We start from the raw sequence: 19074 nt of genomic DNA, 5'->3' as shown, positions 1-19074 counted from the left end.
TTTTTATATCATTAATATAAGAACCTAAGCTCCATTGAACATATTTTAATCCGTTTTCCTCGTCGATATGCAGTTCAACAGAGCGAGGCGCGCTCCCGCGACTGGGGATGCATATTTCGGCAGGCATGCACTTTTGGGCATAACACCGGTTTATCGCACATACTTTGAGCCCCTCCCTAACGACGTGTTTATGCGTGCGCGAGCAAAAAGGTGTTGGTTACGTGCTCGCTCTCGGTATCGTGCGCGGTGACGTATGTTATCCGCCGCCTGTTGGTCTTTCACAGTTGGTGACGAGTATTATGAAAATGGCCTCGACCCTGCCCGTAGTGGCGAATATCCAGAGAAGATGACGACGCTGAGCTCACAAAGTCAGCTAAACTCCGGTGTGTTTGGTTTCAACACGTAGATATTAGTTCAGAAAACCGACAGAAAGCAGAGGAACCGCGGAGGAACCGCTCCGGACCGCAGCGTATTTTCCGTTCGGGCTGAGGAATCACCATGGAGGACATCAACTCTAACATCAACGCAGACTTGGAGGTGCGGAAACTCCAGGACTTGGTGAAGAAACTGGAGCAGCAGAACGAGCAGCTCCGGAGCAGGTCCACGATGTTCTCCTCCTCCGGAGCCATGTCAGCCCACCACAGACCCCTGAGCGCCGGCTACGACCCGTCCTCCCTGTCAGCGGGGACCGGGCTGGCCGGCTTCCCTGGGGTGGGGTTCGGCGGTTCGGGCAGCTACGGTGGGCCGCTGGAGAACAACCTCTGCTCCAGACCCAGACTGTCTCTCGACGGTATCAGCTTAAAGAGGGCGTATGAGTGTGAGGGGGCTTCTGCTGCCTCCTCCATGTCTGCTATGAACTCCTTTTACCCAGACAACGCCGGCGGGTTTACTGCTGACGGGGAAACCTCAATTCTAGATGAAGTGGACATCTTAGATCTTGAAGACATGGACTGTCTAAATGAAGACGAGGACAGCTGGTGAGTGATGGGCCTGTGTTGGGAGGAAACTTGCCTTTGCAGCCGTGTTTGTGTCTTCAGGGCTGGCTGACAGCTTGAACCCAGCTGCTCTTCACATTAGCTTCTACTCAGACAATCAGCCCAGGAAAATGCCTAAAATAATGAAGTCATCCACTCTGAAGGAGCTGCATTGTATGGCTGATGCCATGCCACCCCTATCACCTTTACAGTAGTTTGTCTTCAGCCATTTGAACATGGAGTTTTGTTTTAGAAACATAGGAGTTGACCTTAAAAGCTCACACTCTCCACTAGTTTGGACTGCAGAGGTTATCCTTTTAAAGTGACAGATTGTTTAGCTTGTTGGAAGGGGCTCAGGGTGTACAGTGAAAATCAGACTTGTTTTCCTGCCTAGCAATCATGTGGGAGATGTAGTCATGGTTATAGTCCTCCTCCTCAGAGCTACAAGTGCTCTGCAGCACCAACTGAGACATGACTGGCAAATTATCTCATCTTGTAGGGCTGAATGCCAAAATGCCTTAAAATTAATCATAGCTCTGTATTTGCAGGGACTACATTAGAATTTAAGCCGGTCATATTTAGGGGTCTTACAGACAAGGATTAGGCAGCACGCTTTGTTAGAGTTAATCCAACAGCCCTCATGTCTACCTAACCTCTACATAATGTTTATAAAGATGAGGACATGGGCTGCTCAGCTTTACCAAGGTACAAACCAAGCTTTCAAACCAAACAGCTGAAACAGAGCTGCTGCACTGTTAGGATTATGGGTAAAGGACCAACTAGTTAAAAGAAATTATTGTGTAAAAGAGCATGTCATATGCTGCACAATAAGCTTTTTAAAACCACTGCTTAATACAACCAGTGTTTATTTTACCATATAAAGGTGTTCTTATTCTGTCTAAGCTTTTTATAAATACGTTATACTAACTTATTTCAACTGTTTTAGGACTTTTTTATTACACAAAAGCTAAAAGTATTGGTTAAACAATCAGTAAATATTAGGGGTGCTCCGAATTTAGGTTTCTGACTGATCATCGGTTTGCTTTAAAAATCCTGAAATGCTGATTTTACCAATAGATTTTTATAACTGGGACTGCCAGCTGTTTTAAGATCATAGGATATTTCTATCTTATCTTAGTAAAACAAAATACAACTTAGCATTGGTCTTGAAATAATAAAAAGTTATGAAATAATTGCTCTCAAATATAAATTAAAGCTTGAGGCATTTACAGTCTGTGGTTTCCACAGGTAGATCAGATCAGGTGGAAAAGATCGGTTCTAAGTATCGGCCAATCACAGAACTCCCAAAACTTAGAAAATCGAGGCTGATTGATCGGCGGGATGATAAATCTGGGCTACCCTACTAAACATTCTTTTTTCGGCTTGTATAGTCATTAGCTAAGTATAGTTTTGATATCTTATTCGTATTTAGACATGATTTTGATTCATAGGCATAAACAGTTCAAAATGAAAACCTTTTTAAAACGTTTTAGTATTTTTTTTAAACTAGCAGCGTTGATAGCCTACCTTTTGGGTCGTTTTGCTCTTTATTGAATAACACAGTTATAAAGAGCCGACATTAGCTGCTAACTAGTTAGACTATCTACTGAGGTAGATGATTTGTAATCAGGGATGAAATCTGGGACTGTCTACGACATTTTTACCACAGTGTTCAGTTCATCAGAATCATTTGTGTTACTATTCTAGTTTCCACATTATGGTTTCTTTCTCCAACTGGGAATATTTCCTAACAACCAAACATCTTTCCTGCAAAGGACATGTAAGTGTGAGAGGCTCCTTTCAGCAAACTGAGTGGCAGTGTGCAGCAACAGTTGGGATAAAGAGACGCACATGGCTTTATTCTCCACATAGCCTGTGGAAACTGGCAACCTATTGGGACCATTGTCAACTGCAGAGATATGATGGAGATTTAAAGAACTGTTCACTTTTTGACACCTTGGAATAAAGCTAATAAACTATTAGACTGTATTAAAAATGATGAGCTTTCCTTGAAAGATGAAAGTTTGTGTTCATTTATGTGAAATCTGCTGTTTTAAAGATCTCCAGCGGACCTAAATAAGTGGCCAGCTCTCTGTACGACGTATGTCCTCCACTCAGTGATGGATATAATCAGAGTTAACGTTGTAAATACACAGAGCGGTCCATTTTCAGCCTGATTATTCAAGCTCCCTTATGTCCAGTTTAAAAGGACAGGCTTGTCATTTGTGTGTTGTTTGCAGCAGTGCGCCTTATGTCAGGCTACTTCTCTAACTTTGGCCTCTCACGCTCAGCAGAGCCAATCTCGTTTAGCGTAGCCTGTTTAGTCTGCCTTTTTCATCAGCTCCATATCCAGGATTACCACGTAGTGCCTAGATCTAGCCAGCTCCTGTCACAGACTCCTCGTAATCCCATAAATTGGCGTCGGAGTGGATTTAAAACGCTCCCTGCTGCTGCTGCTGTGCTTAACCTATCAATGACTGTTTGCTTCATTCGTTTTATCTCCCACATGACACGTAAAAACAAATTTAGAGCTGGGAGTCGCACCATACAGTACTTGGATGACCTCCATTATGTTTACAAACAATGTGAGTATGCAGTGAGATTTCCAGGCCGGTGTGTCCCAACGTTAGCTTCACTTTCCCTGCAGTGTCTTGGCTTTCATCATGAAAGGCTTCCTCTCTGGCAGCTACAGCGCTGACAGCTGCTGACTCAGATCTCTTCTCTTATCTCAACCATAAACACATAGAATAGATCTACATACTGTAGCAGTGGACCGTCCTGAAAAAGTTTAACCTCATGTAATCTGTGGTAATCTAACCATTCTGGGGTTATGTGCACACTGATTTTTAAACCAATTAAAATCTCATCAGTTATTTTTTCATTCAATATACTGGAAAAAAGTAAAGTACCTCAAGATGCTGGGTGTTTATTTTTCAATAAATTCAACAAAAGCAAACTGCTGTTAATCTGATTTGCTCCAGTGTTGTTTAATAAAAACCAGTACCAGGTGTTTATGTTGAGTTATGCATGAGGGGTGCAGACATGAGCCATCATAGCTGGGTCTCATTATGAGGAGGAAGGCTGAAGAGACTTGCATTGGAATGTTTTTTTAATTACCGTAGGCTTTGACTGAACTTGCTTACTGTCATTAATGGTTATTCACTAACTGTGCTGGCTGGAACGGCAGCCCTCATATGTTCATCCGTCTGTATTTTTCTAATCTCAGGTTATACGAATCCAAACTGAACAGCCCGCTGCACAAAACCTTGAGCCCCATAGTGTGGTGCCGCCAGACTTTAGACAACCCCAGCCCTGAGATGGAATCGGCCAAGCGTTCGCTCATCCACAGGCTGGACCTCACACTGTCAGGTACTGAAACTTTACTTTTGTTTAAACCGGTAGAAGTTTTCAAATCATTTATTTACTGTGAATCTATTTCTGTTAGTGGGCCATTCTCACTGGAGAGTAGGAGTGAACATTGGCATGGGTGTTGTGATATTATCACTATATTGCAATATCAATACATTATGAGAGATTTTTCCCAGCTATCAAAATTAAATGCATGGATAAAAAAGGACGTGCTGTTCTTCTATTGTGACTGCCTGAACTACAGATATGCCGTACAGCAGAAAGGCACCACAGCTCTATCTGCCAGAGTGGCAGTGCAGAGGTAGCCCATTTTCCTTTTTTTGGGGTAAAAATGTTTTGCTTTTTTTAAAAGCGATATAAAAAAATTAGATCGATATTATATCACGCAGCCATAAATCATTATATATCGCCAAATACATTTTTTCCCACACCCCTACTGGAGATACGGTGGCCCTGAAGTGCAAACTGCAACTACAAATCTAAAAGCGCAACTACAATAAGAAAAACAAAACTACATAAAGCAAACCGCAACTACATTAAGCAAAACAAAACTACATAAAGCAAAGCGCAACTACATTAAGAAAAACACAATTACATTAACCTACCGGAAAAGGTAGGTACCAGTGGGAAACATGAGACATCGCTGATTGGACAACGGCGCCGTTTGACCCTTAAACCGGAAGTTGCGTCGTCTGAACAGTCCAGCTTCTTTAAAGTGTGTCTTCAGTGTACGCAAACTAACTGAAATTTCGTGATTAGTCTTGAGCATATCCAGTATCACCTCGTACGTATGTCCTGATTCAAAATATTCCTGGATAACGGCAGCTATGTTTGGGGCGCCGACAATATCCATGTTTTCAAAAGCCGCAGCAGGCAGAATGACTTCCGGTTCAAGGGTCAAACGGCGCCGTCGTCCAATCAGCGATGTCTCATGTTTCCCACTGGTACCTACCTTTTCCGGTAGGTTAATGTTATTGTGTTTTCCTTAATGTAGTTGCACTTTGTTTTATGTAGTTTTGTTTTGCTTAATGTAGTTGCGCTTTGTTTTATGTAGTTTTGTTTTGCTTAATGTAGTTGCGCTTTGTTTTATGTAGTTGCGATTTCCTTAATGTAGTTGCGCTTTTAGATTTGTAGTTGCAGTTTGCACTTCGGGGCCACCGTATGGAGAGCACAAAATCCACCATTCCTCCAGCTGGATTCAGACCCACCTTTGCTGCTTTATGCCGGTGTTATATCTGCGGTTGACTTTTGGACTCCCACTAATTATAGTTGTTCTGTTGGGAGGAGGACAGGCTTCAAATCCTCGCTGCTAAACTAAGAGAGGGGTCACTTCCATTTTGACAGAGGTATGTTCATGTGACCATTAGATCATGTTGGGTGATATTTGGCTGAAGGTTGTTTACTAGTTTAGATGGGATCCTCTGCTTTGTTGAGTTGGAATATGAGAGAACTTCTTGATGCACTCAAGATTCATGTGGATCATTTTCCACTTATGACACAGATGATTGAGTGTAGTGTGCTTAAGATGTCTGTGTCCTGATTTGGTGAAAGGGCCGGACCATGTGCTCCCTGATCATTAGGGATCAGAGTTTTGCAGGGTTAGAGGGAGGGAAATGTCATCTTATATTGACCTGAAATGTAAGACAGATCCCTGCTTGGAATATTAAAGTAAATATCTTTGTTTTATTTACATCTCTCTTGAGGTAATCCTTAGTAAATTCTTTGAATACTTGAATCCGAATCAGAGGACACACCCATGTGACTCCAGAGAACTTTCCATTGCTGAGTATTTTGCAAAAGCATAAAAAAAATCCTGTTTGGGTTGTCCTCACAGACCTGAATGAATGACATTCTGTTCACACTACCTCACAGAGCAGTGAGATATTTTAGGTGTGAAGGTTTTTATTGTCTGGTTTAAGTCACCGTGCCTTTTTTATGCGCACACCCGGCTAAAATCAGGGCCTCAGATGACGTAGCAATTACATAACTAACTGGGAGGAAACGCCTTGGAGATAGCTCCCTTAGCTGGCAGCGCGACTTCTTTCATGTCGGACAACCCTGATAATCATTGGAGCCGGGTTTTTTTTTTTTTCCATGCACACTGGAGCAGTTGAATGTCTTGCTTTCCTGCTTTGACAGCTGTGCCCTGCAGCAGAGAGGTCAGCTGTTAGACGCAAACCTGACCGGTGCTGTTTTCTGAACAGAAACTCTGACCTTCTTCTCTGTTCATGTATTGTCCGCCTCACACTCCAGTTTGATCCCTCTCCTCCTGCCTGGTCTTTATCTCCTTGTTGACACAAGCTTCTCTGTTTGTTCTTCTCGTGATTTTGCCCACAGCTCCCTGCAGCTGGTGGGTTGGCTGCTCCAGGGGTGTGGGTAAAAAACATGGGAGCATGGGCCCGCCTGCAGCAGCCCACAGCTCCCTGCAGCTGTTTTTACTCCTTCTTTATATTGACTGGATTTAGGCATACAGCTTTTTGTTCTTGTTTTCTTACACATTAATCCTGGTTTGTTTTAAGCTGTTATTGAGGATTTTCCATCATTGGTTTGTTGCAAAGCCTTTCTGGTTCTTTAAAATTGCTATCATGCTGGATGGGATCAGAACTTCCCTGTTATTCTTTCAGGACATGAGAGTTTCAGGGCAAACTATTTTTGTCGGTCTCTGAGCTCCAGCGGCCTTTCATTGGTCTGTCTTAGTGGAGTGATGCTGTGCTACTGTGATTGGCTTTTATATAACAGCCCCTACCTGAATCCAAACCAGGTGTACAGATGAAGCCGACACTCACAGAAGCATCACTTTATGTTGGGAACATTCATATCATTACACAATGGAGCATATCTTCTCCTCTCATATGTGTAGAATAAATCCACACCATCTGAAGTAGAATTTTCTGCTGGGAAAAAGGAAGCATTTTTTTAGTCAATTTTCCCACGTTGTGTTGTTGACAATCCTCAGCAGCTGATCTGTGCAGATGTTAGCAGGCTGAACATGCTGGTATTTCCTGAATAATACAGGAGGACAGAGTGCAGAGCATGAGGTGGAGAAGGAGGGAAAGTGAAAGAGACTCGAGAAGGAAGTCTGTTTTAAAAGGCTGCCTTCCCGTCACCACAGAGCACAGTAAACACACCCAGTCTCTAAGAGAGAGAGAGAAACACAGGGATCGGAAAATAAGAGACGGCAGCCATCCAAACCAGCAGAGTAACCATCAGTAACCAGCTGCCAAATTCAGACTGAGATCATTGGGCTCTGAACTGGAAACCTCTGACTGCTGGTTTGGAGGCTTTCACAGGGAATTGCATTGTTCTGGGTCCATATGGACAGAATGAGATGCATTGTTTTATCTCAGGAACTCTATTAGGCCCACGCTCAGCATATGGAGCCGGACACTCAGCCAGAGTAGCAGCACAGTGCAGAGCTTTGATTGAGATTCTGGCTCTGATGCGATTCACTGATTGCTGCCACTTTCAGCTGATCGCTGACAAACTCACAGCATCGGGCTGAAGGCGAAACGCTGTAAAAGACAACATTTAAACCATTTCACTTTTTGGCTTTAGCTTTGCCTGTTTTAGTTCAGATGGATACATTATTTATAACAAGTAAAAGACTATTAGTCAAGGAAATGCTGTATGTTATAACATGAAACTGACGCCTCAGGGAAACGCTCGGTTTTAGCAGATAGTCCTGGATGACCTGACCCATCTCTGCTAGCTGTAATATAGAGGCCAGATCATCTAAATATAGATTAGAGAAACTTTAAAGGGTTTATTCTGCTCATTTAGATAGAACCTTTAACAGCTTTCATTTAAAGACATTATTAGATTTTAGGCTTTATAAAATAAAGATAAAACATTGTCAGAGGAAATGGGTGTACAGCAGTGTGTTGGCAAACCTTGGTGAGAGGAGAGATGTGTAAAGCCTTAAAATGCTGCCATTTATGTTCATTTCACATTAATTGTTTTTAAAAATAACCCTGTAATTTCATTTATTTGTGGGATGATAAACTAGAATGATAAGGCAGAAAAAGTGTGGAGCTTTTTCTTCCTTTTTTTGTTGAGTCATGGTTTGTTTCTGTCGTCCCGTTTTGTAGCCAACAAGCGCAGGAGCCTGTATGGAAGCCCGTATCTGCAGCAGAGTTATGGAAGCCCTTACAGCACAAATGCAGCCAACAGCCCCTACAGCAGTGGCTTCAACTCCCCCTCCTCCACGCCCTGCAGAGTGCCCATCGTCCGACAGCAGCTGATGCCCGGTAACTCTGGTATGGAGCTCTCCTTAGCTCGCTGTTATGCAGCATTTCTTCAGTAAGCGACTGAGATGTTGACGAGTGATTTCCTGTCCAGTACACCAGAGAAATGCCGCTGCAGAGAGGAATCCTCCAGCGATTAGTCCGCAGTCATCAGTGGACAGTGAACTGAGCACATCAGAGATGGATGAGGACTCTGTCGGTTCCTCGTCTACCTACAAGCTTAATGACGTCACAGACGTCCAGATCCTGGCACGCATGCAGGAAGAGAGTATGTGCCCAAATCCGTTTCAACTCCTGCTCCTTCGCCCCCACTCTCTTTTTCTTACAGTTTTTCTGTCGTCTGTTGACAGGTTTACGGCAGGAGTACGCCGCCACGGCGTCCAGACGCAGCTCAGGGTCATCCTGCCACTCTCTGCGGCGCAGCACCTTCAGCGACCAGGAGTTAGATGCGCACAGTCTGGAGGACGAGGAAGAGCCGGTACACATGTCTTTCGCCCTGCCCTCCAACCGTTTCAGCCCCTCCCCTCGCCACTCTCCTCGCGTCTCCCCCAGGAACTCTCCCCGCTCGCGCTCCCCTGCCCGGTCCATGGACTACAGCCGGGGCTCGCCGCAGCCCATCATCAGCCGCCTGCAGCAGCCCCGTCACTCGCTGCAGGGCCACGGCCACGACCTGCAGACCAACGTGGTTAAGAATGAAGGTAAAGAGAAGGAGGACGGGAGGAATATTAAGGACCTGACGACATTTTGAGAAAAAAGTCATAAAAGATTTTTCCTTACATTATGTTCAGTTTGTAAAGAAAAAGGAAGTATATATATATATATATATATATATACGTATATTTTTGAGATATGCTCTAGTGTCCTTTATTTTTGTTAATTTCTATGTCATGCACTCGACCTCCACGCCATAGCAGCACCTCAAGAAACAGGAAATATTATTAAACAAAAGGTATAAAAAGACATGATGGTGAAACTTGTTCGTTTTCAGAAAGAAAACCGATTATTGTAAAGTTTGCTGTAAAACATTTTGACAGCGACTAAGAGATTTGCAGGTTCTACTGTGGTTAGAGACAGATGACATCATGCATCACCCTAAAAAAAAAGCCCCATTCAGACATTGAAGTTCAGAGGCGAGAGCATCATGGTGTAGAGCTGCAGAAAATGCAACCGACTGACATTAATCCAACAGAAAATTTCTCAGAATAACTAAAATAGGCATCAAAATATTCCCATTGCAGTATCAGGACGTGTTTTATAAATATTGCCGTGCTTTAGTGGTCAGCTGTTGGATGGCTTTTTAACAGTTTGATACAGTTTCAGTTTATAAGCACTGGTTTGTATTGATTGATTGGCTCATTCTTATCTGTGTCCACAGCTTCATCAGAATATTCACTCTAAAAAAATGTGTCTGCCGTTTGCAGAAAAGCTCCGCAGAAGTCTTCCCAACCTCACACGCTCGGCCGCGGTGACGGCTCAGTCGCCAGAACCCGTCAAGAACAGTCGCAGCTGTGAGTCCAACCTCCAAGTGCCAAACGGCGGCTCTCCTCGACACCAGAGCCAGTCAGCGAGTGAGTGTCCTCCCTGCAGTGACTGGGGTTGCTGCTTCTGCTGTACATTTTCTAACCACTCTGCTGACATCTTTGTAGTATTTCTATGTTCTCCTGCTCAGTTACACGACAGGCTTTATAACCTGCTGTCAGGCATCGTGTGAGTGGGCTCTGCTGCTTTGTAGTGACATGGCTTCTTTGTTTGGGGATCCTGTTTGATCAGTCTGGGCTGTAAAATCTCTTATTCATTTTTCCGTCTCTTCTAACTCTAACATCAATGGAATGCATGACAGCAGCAGCTACTGAGAGGCCCTTTAACACTAACTTTTTCTCGCAGATTTCGGAATGTTAGCTTTGCTCTATCAGGTTAGGAAAAGGTAACAGTGTTCCCTTAATTCAGGATTAGTAATCCAGCTCTGCTTCCAGAGGTGGATAGGGCAGAAAGGAAGAGCAGGAAACGCTGGTCTTCATACATTAAAGCCGATTCTCTTTTCTCCTGGGCTGCAGAAGATCTTCATTGCACATTTACCAGTGGAAAATGTCGGTCATATCTCTTTTCTCCTTGAGCTCTGGTTGCACCAGGCATGTGGGCCGACCTAACATCTGCCTGCCTCTTCTCTTTCCTGCATGGGTAACCCAAACCCTCTTTTCATCTGTCTGGACTCGTAGAACCCAACTGTGGCACTTCAGCTTTTCTTTGCCGGTATCCTGCTCCACCTCCTCCAAGGAACAACCTTAAAGCGATTGTTTGTGGAGCCCCCTGGTGGTTCCAAAGTGGACTTGTTTATTCTCCAGTGAAGCAGTGATTCTCACCCAGAAGCCAGTTGATGACTTGTCCGTGTTTTCCAGCTGCTGCTCAGCTCCCGAGATACTCCGCTTCTTCTCGCTCATCCCCGAAACCCAAACAGCTCCTCCAAAAGCCAACTGCCCTGCGAGGTAACAGCCTGCTCCCTAATCCAGCTGGAGGCTGTGCCATTGATCTTCTACACAAACATACCCACAGTTTATGACACACCCAAAGACTATGGATGAGTGTAAATGATGAGCTGCTCTATTTGTGGGACTAAAAGGAAAGAGAGATAAAGTGCATTAATGTTTGTCTGAGGATGGAAGGTAATGCATTTTCGATGCTGTTTGTTCGCTTTGGGAAGATGATGGAAATGACTCGGTCTTTAGCATTATTATACACAGGCTTACAATCTGAGGACAGCGCTGATTTGGTTCAACGTTCAACTAATGGTTTTATTGGAACAGAGGGGATGTTTTAGACTGTCGACAGGATCTTATACGAGTAATCGGCACAGTTAGCATTGGTAAACACTCTCTAAGTGTGTACGTATAGATAAAAGCAGCCAGTGATATTAGCTGAGTGCAGCTTTGTTCTTTAGCGGTCCAAAGTTGAAGGCTCTGGATTGAACAGCACTTTGGCTTGTTCTCTGCTCAAAGGGTCTCTGCCATGTAAAATCAACTTTTGTAACTATGTTTTACTATATTGCTATCACTTCATCAAAATCCTGATTCCTTCCTGTCCAACTCCTCCTCCTGAAATTAACATAGATCAGTGTTTAACTGCTCCCTCCACTAAGCACCACCTCCCTGCCCAGTAAACCAAACTCCCACCTTCTCTGAGCAGTGATGCGAGGCAGAGCGCGATCATTTCTACAAAACTGAGTGGCTAAAAATGGTTTCCGCAACGTCCGCATGACCTATCTTAATTGATCCAGAGATTTGTTTACATTAGTTCCACGCCTCAAATCCATTAATTCTTCAACACCCTCGTCTCAAGTACATTGACAAGTATAAAAATTGAATGAGAAAGTATGATGAACTGACCACACTTTTATTAAAGGGGGCCGCAGAAACGACCTTTTTGAATTCAAAATGGAATCAGGGGAAAATAATACAGTGGGTATTGCTCTTGAGAGGTTTGTGAGCAGCTTTTATGAACATATAGCCCTAGAAGGACTGTCTTGTGGTCCTACCTCCGGCACTGACCAGCTGATCCTTCTCTCATCTTGCTCCGCCGTTCAGTCCACCCACAGGCCCCTCTGGTCCTCAGCGGTCCTCCTTTTACCTCCAGCAGTTAGCGTCTAGAGACTAGCCTTGGCCTCCCTTCGTCTTTTCCTGCTCTGTTGCCTCCTTTGATGTCGCGCCGTCCTCCTCAGAGTATTCCACAGCCGTTCTACCCCACCTTTGGACCTCTATCCACCCGGCAGACTAATCTTGTCTTCCTGCTTTCTGCCTCGATCCTCCATAGTTAGCCTCAATAGCTAGCCCGGTCCAACTGTAGCCTCTACCGCTGTGGTTCCTTACCTACAGAGGGCGACATTGCTGGCCATGTTATTCATCCCCGTTTCAGGCACTGATCAAAGCAAACATGGACCGTGGGCAGGAGAAAGATGCAAGTCAGCTCTGGAAAAAAACAAAATAAAAATGCAACAACTGGTGATTGAAATAATCACCTGTCTTCATAATAACCTGACATTGGCCAGTGTAAGTCTAGTTTACATGGATCATTTTATAAATAGTATTTTATTATTCTATTTATCACTATTTTGTATCTGGCTTATCTCTTCCTGCTGTCGCGTTGTAATGGCGATCTCTCCAGTCACTAGTTTGTCAGCTCTGTGCTGCCATAGCGTAGATGTCTGCCTCCACAATTAAAAATCTACTCCTATGTAATTATAAATGGCAATTTCTAAGGTAAGGCAAACATAAAGATTGAGACTTTCAGTTCATAGCTGATAATAAATAATAGACATATAGATTATATATACCATTTGTGCCAGTAAATCCCTGTAATTATTACACGCTCTTCCTTTAAGTCCTCTAAATGTGTTTTTCAGTTGTGAGAGGTCCTGGACCTTCTCTAACCTAAAGATGGCACTAATCAAAAGTGGCGTGAACCAATCTGCAGCAGCTGTAGGGCTGCATCATGAAACGGGCGGGAAGTCTTAAAGGTGCCGTTTAGTTAGTGAGGAGTTTTGTTTCTGAAAACTGACAGTATTTCATCACAACTGGAAACTGTGGTCCCAGAGGCAGCATTTCATCATTTAGAAGGTTGTAATTGACTCTGAAAGGCTTTTAGGTGCGTCTCTGCTTCAACACGCCTTAGTTAAATAATCGGGTCGTTCGCTGGGCTGTGACAGGATGCTGAGGACGTAACTTTGCTGTTTGATTCAGTTGTAGAAGCAGAGACTCATTTGAAAGGTTCAGGACCTCAGACCTCCAGGATCAGTGAACCCTGATATCAGACCTTTATCTTTATCATTTTGCTCTCTCCTGGAGCCAGAAATAACCGCAGACATTTAGAGAGTATGAGCATCTTCCTGCTCTGTGCTTTAATAATGACCCGGTCAATATGTACAATATCACAAATGGTTTGCATTCAAATACTGCATTATGATCAGATATTATACTTCCCTAGATACTCTCTGAATGTAATTTTTAGCTGCAATGCAAAAGATTCTAAAAGATAATGTGAAATATTGTTTAACAGCTATTCTAATATTAAGCAGAATGACAGATGCATATCTTCTAATTGGCAGCCCAGCTGAACTTTGAAGAGTTAAGCATGGCAAGCCGTTTTAACATAAATTCGGTTGTAAGGCCTTTACGTTCAAGATATCTCAAATTGTTTTATGACTAGACGTTTTAGCGATTTAAGATATCTCTGATTATATTTTGACTAGTCAAAATACCTATTCGAGATATCTCTAATTACATTCTGACTAGTCGAAATGACGTCAGATTTACCATTAACTTGCATGGAGACGTCCATTTTAGATATCTAGAATGAATTACTGACATATTTCAGATATCTACGATTAAATTAAGACTAGACATAAAGTGATTTCACGATATCTCGATTTTAGTTTGGACTCGTCATAATTCTAATTAAAGATATCTCAAATGCCACCATAATTCATGATATCTTAAATGTATTTTAGGATAGGAGATATGCAGGTTTGACAAGTGAAAACTCAATTATAGATATCTTAAAAGCAAATAATGACTAGACAAAACAAAATTAAAGATATCTTGAATTGTAAGTTCGACTATTCGAAATTCCTTTTAAGATATCTCTAAATGAATTAAAGATATCTTGAATTATTCAGTTTTTCCATTAAAGATATCTTAAATTGACATTCTGACTATTCAAAATGTGTAATGATCTTTTTAATGGGCTTCCAGAAGGATCATTCCTAAAAAAATTCCTTACTGCCAGTTTAATCCAAAGGAGGAAAAGTTAAATCAGTGTGTGACACTTTAAATGACAAATCCGGTGTTGTAATTTAAGATATCTTGAATTATTATTCTTCCTAATCAGAATGTAAATACAGATATCTTAAATTACCATTCTGGATAGTAAAAATGTGGTTTTGTCTAGTCAAACTGTATTTTAAGATGTACCGATTGTGCCTAAAGAAAACGGAGCTCTATTTGAGTAGAGATGCATCTAAAACATGCAGGGGGGACGTCCTTAGAATTTCACATATATATTCACTTTGATAAATTTTAGTTTCCGGACATATGGAGCTTCTTTTTAACAATAGATCGTAACAATTTTTACAGGTTTGAGGTCAACATCATTCCAGCAGTTGATGTTAAGCTGCTTTATTCATAAAAGAACTTGGAATTGGTCCTCCTGCTTCATTATTCTGTTCACTGTATTAGCATCTCTAACAGCAGATGGGAAAAAACCCTCAGCATGAAGCAGCCACCTCCGTGCTTTTGCAGTACAGTGATGTTCATTGTATCATTTCCAAGCAGATCAAACTTTATCTTGACTATATAGTAGTATAAGTATTTTTTTGTTTAGTTTTAGTTGTTTTGGCTGATTCACACAGACAGAGCAGAAAACATTGAAATCATTTTATGATCGTACTATCTAAACACGGAACCGTTCATAAACGTCCCGTTTGATGACCGTGAGTGGATAGGGACTTGAACCAGAACTGAAAATACTCTTTAATTTTGCATTAGGACAGCAGAGGCTAAATTAAACTATTTTTATTCTATATGCGTATTCCTCTTTCTAATCAAATAACCAGACTGTGTTTAAATATAACCCAAAATTTCATTAACAACAGATCCCCCCCGTCCCTGGCATAAATTAAAGCCTGTCTCTGTTGTCTCTGTCCAGTCCCACTCTCCTGTTGCTTTGGAGAAGAAGGTGATTTCAGTGAGTATTCACTGGCGGCTCTCATCCTTAGATAACCTGTGGCTGTGTTTTCTCTCCCTGGTTGTATTGATGTTGTGTTTTTTTTGGACCGTCTCTGTCTTTGCTCTGTTTGTGAAACGCCTCATTCTGTCAACACATAAGGAATCATAGTTAGCAGCTTTGTCTGAAAAGATTAGTTTCATTTATTCATGCTTGACTGCTCATTTTGAACTGCTCAACCAGTAAAGCTTCATTTGTGCTAGTGGGATGTTTACTCTTTCATCCTGTAGTACTGACATTCTATCTATGGCAGCCTCACACCATTGCACTGGTGATCATGAAGTCGTTGCTAAAGCAGAATGGTAGAATATGGTCTAAATGTTAAATATAACTCACTTACACCTGACTCTCTTCCTCTACAGTCCCCTCTCCCAGTAAACTCCGAACTCCAGCCACGCCATCCCCGCTGGCTTTGAGACAGCCTGTCAAGGCCACCTCCACCCCTAACTCTGCCACCTCCACCCCCACCCGCTCACTGGCTCCCCCCCGCAGCGGCCTTCCCCGACCGAGTGCTTCTGCAGGAGGAGGCATCCCTTTGCCTCGAAGCAAGCTGGCTCAACCAGTGCGCAGGTATGCACATCTACACGACTATTTTCTACACACGTGCATCTCTATTAACTAGATTATCCACAAAAGTTAATTCCAGTTAATTAGCTTAAATTTGATAATATATATTTAAGTCAAGAGTAAGTCTCTGTTTTGATTGCATTGGATATTTACTTGTTTTACTTCTCTTAACATCCAAAACATTCAATTACTGAACATACTTCTTTTTAAATTTTTTTAAATGCTTTGCCTTTCAGATTTCTTACCGTATTTTCACGACCATAAGGTGCACCGTACTAAAAGGCGCACTCTCAGTTATGTGTCCCATTTCTGTATTTAACACACACATAAGGCGCACCGGACTATAGGGCGCGTTTTTTATATACCGGTACATGTCCTCTACTACGTTTAAATACCTCTACTGCATATTTAAAAATAGAGCGGGAGCAAAATTGAGTATGATTGTGCTTTATTCATGTATTTATTACAAAGTATTAATCAAACCCATCAAAGTCATCATCCTCTGTTTCTGAATTAAACAGCTGCGCTAAATCAGACATGCCAATTTCCCCTTCTTCGCTGTCAGAGTCACTTTCCGTGCCGTGCGGCTCCTCAACAGAGCCAGCAGACACGTTAGTCCAAGCATCTACAATCCATCCGCAAACGGTGGCGTAACTTGCCCGGCGCTGCCTTCCACTTTTCGTGGAATTATTCTGCCGGCAGAATATGTTCGCTTTTATTATCCTGCTGCCTGCAGTTTAAATTGTACCAGTTAGTTCTGACGCGCGGCTGAAGCAGCTTTGCTGCTCTGCCTGCGCGGTGCTAAAGTGTGTCTGACACGCGTTGGGCGGAGCTACTCTATCCTTTCTTTGCCTTGCAGCTATATTTGCTGTCCAGCAGCAAAACTTCAATTTTTCCATCTCGAGCTGCAGCAGCACCTTGGCGGCGCGTCAGATGCTTAAACGCTGCGCCTGCTGCTCAAAACGTGCTGCGGGACCTTTTGCTGCGTCTATACGCGCGTCAACCATTGACTTTGCATGTAAACTCGCTGCTTCTGCTGCGCCTGCTGCGTCCGGTTCACACCGATGTCGAGCGGTTAAATAATAGCGAGCACAGCGTTCATTTGTTTCACCATGTTTTTCACATCAGCTGTGAGATGGGCACGCATGGAGTCACAGATTAACAGCGATGGTGATGAGTGGAAAAAAACCACCTGGTCTCCTTACATACACCTCCCTCAGCCACTCTTTCATCATCTCTTCAATGAGGAGATGAGGAGTTCTGCATGGTGCATGGTGGTCTCAAAAGTCTGCAGTAACAACACACATAGGGCGCACTGCACCAAAGGGCGCACCGCACATTTTGAGGGGAAAAAAAGACGTTTATATGCGCCTTATAGTCGTGAAAATATGGTAAATATATTTATAAATGCAATAATGTAGGTTTATCTAAATGTAATTCTTTTGGTTGTCCTTGTTTAGATCTCTCCCTGCTCCAAGAACTTACGGCGGCACAGGTGACAACTGGAGAGAAGGTTGTTACTGAGTGGAGCCAGCAGGGGGCGCTCTAGTCACACTATCCACAGAAGGAAGGAGGCAGTAAACATGGCACTTTATGTACCTAGAAAAAAATTTCCTCAGAGACAGACAAGCATGTATAAATCAGAGTTTGTTTTTTTTTAAAAAGAAGAGGAGAGACTCCACAGCGTGTGAGAAAGAACATCCCATTATTGTTCTCTGGGGGGGCTGGCTCTGTGGGGAGGGGGTCGGGCATGTAGTGCACGCCACAGAGAAAATGCCAAAGAAAAGCGGGCCGCCTTCAGGCGACGCAACGCCTGCAGTCACGTCTGCATGGCCAGCCTCCCTCCCTCCCTCCTCTGTTCTCCTGTCGCCTCCCTCAGGTCGAAATGTTTCCACACATTTCTGTTATTATGCTCTGTGTTCAGCAGATGTCGGTGAGTGATCTCTATGATGATGATGCCGTGCAGGTGAACTGTCCCGTGATGTTGAGACAATTGTTTGATGTCTTTTAACAGTGAAAGCACCTCTTGTGTGGGTACAAATCTTTAATCGTTCCTCTTAAAAAGAAGAAGAAGAAAAAAAGAAAGAAAATCATCCAGAATGTATGCACAAGTTTCTTTTTAAAAATTATTTATTCAAATTATTTAAAAAGCATATGTCCAAACATCCATATCAGTATTCTGATTCAGGTTTTTCTGTTTGAAATAGTTGATTTTGAACTTTAGCTGTAAGCTAACTCTCCAAAGCCTTGTTTAGTTGGAAGTTTTAGATCAGTACTGGTAGAAAAGCAGAGAATGAGGGACACCTCTACTAAAGCCTTAGTTCTAACTACCCCAAACAGTTTACCTAGACGACATTTCTCAGAGTGCTCCATTAAAAGATAGGTTATCATTTAACTGAAGCTATATTTGCTTTCAGAAGCTATTTTTTAATGTGGGGAGCCATCACTGTCCTCATCAGAGAATGCAATCAAGGCAACTTCAGTGTTTCCCAGCGATCTGTGTCATGCAAGATGAAAGAAAAAAACTATTAAAAAAAATAATTTAATGTTTGAATAACCTAATGGGGTGTAAAAGTTTTGACCCAATGTGCTACATGAATCTAAAAAGGCATGCCAGTGTTAGGAATGGCGTTTGGTCACTGCTGTGGTGGGTGGCTTCCATTAGTGCCTATTTATAATTTCACTGAGTTTGAGCTTCAGATTTTCTTTGTGTTTTCATCGTCTGTGCCAACTTCTTTCTTTGCCAATGTTGTTTTCAGCTTTGCATCTATGCCTGATTGAATCGCTTGCCTGTTTGGTTTTGTTACAGAATCGACACACGTATTGCTTTAAAATGTTCCTCATGCCTTTTTTGTATTTATATCAAAAACAATAGAGGTTCTGTAAATGAAACTATTTATTAAAGAGATGGGTGCCTCTGTCAAAGCTCGGATTGGGTGGGAAGCAAGGGTGAATGACGCAAAAAACATACACACCTGGTGTGCAACTTCTTTTGTTAATGAACTTTTTTTATAGCCACAGACATGACATTTGATTTCACTGTAAAGTCACATTTCAAATAAAAATTGAACGGTTTCTCCTTTCTTCTTTGTTTGAGTTTTTTCTTTATAGGAGTAAAAATAAAAGCAAAATAAATCAAATGAATTATT

At 42.5% G+C, this 19074-nt stretch overlaps 1 protein-coding gene across 4 annotated transcripts; it reads left to right on the top strand.

Annotated features, from left to right (window-relative positions):
* Nucleotides 1-258: 258 nt before the first annotated feature.
* Nucleotides 259-17998, top strand: slain2 (SLAIN motif family member 2). Of its 4 annotated transcripts, XM_015394312.1 has the most exons (10): nucleotides 259-977; nucleotides 4201-4343; nucleotides 8432-8599; nucleotides 8682-8855; nucleotides 8938-9285; nucleotides 10009-10155; nucleotides 10984-11070; nucleotides 15281-15319; nucleotides 15721-15928; nucleotides 17386-17998. In XM_015394312.1, exons 1-10 carry the CDS (start codon nucleotides 499-501, stop codon nucleotides 17447-17449), a joined length of 1857 nt encoding a protein of 618 aa, XP_015249798.1. In that variant the 5' UTR covers nucleotides 259-498; the 3' UTR covers nucleotides 17450-17998. The 4 variants fall into 4 exon arrangements, with proteins under 4 accessions (XP_015249798.1, XP_015249800.1, XP_015249799.1 ...); XM_015394314.1 differs by lacking the exon at nucleotides 10984-11070 and having other exon boundaries at nucleotides 260-977; XM_015394313.1 differs by lacking the exon at nucleotides 15281-15319 and having other exon boundaries at nucleotides 260-977.
* Nucleotides 17999-19074: the final 1076 nt, after the last annotated feature.

Source organism: Cyprinodon variegatus, unplaced genomic scaffold (assembly GCF_000732505.1).
Source record: "Cyprinodon variegatus isolate N-32 unplaced genomic scaffold, C_variegatus-1.0 Scaffold680, whole genome shotgun sequence".
NCBI classification, from domain to species: Eukaryota; Metazoa; Chordata; class Actinopteri; order Cyprinodontiformes; family Cyprinodontidae; genus Cyprinodon; species Cyprinodon variegatus.
This window is presented reverse-complemented; position numbering and strand designations above follow the sequence as displayed.

Excerpts from the sequence above, each read along its gene's own strand:
- slain2 (XM_015394312.1), top strand. The coding sequence starts at position 499 with ATGGAGGACATCAACTCTAACATCAACGCAGACTTGGAGGTGCGGAAA. Across the intron at positions 11,071-15,280 it reads AAAGCCAACTGCCCTGCGAG|TCCCACTCTCCTGTTGCTTT; the intron begins GTAACAGCCTGC and ends GTCTCTGTCCAG. Across the intron at positions 15,320-15,720 it reads TGGAGAAGAAGGTGATTTCA|TCCCCTCTCCCAGTAAACTC; the intron begins GTGAGTATTCAC and ends CTTCCTCTACAG.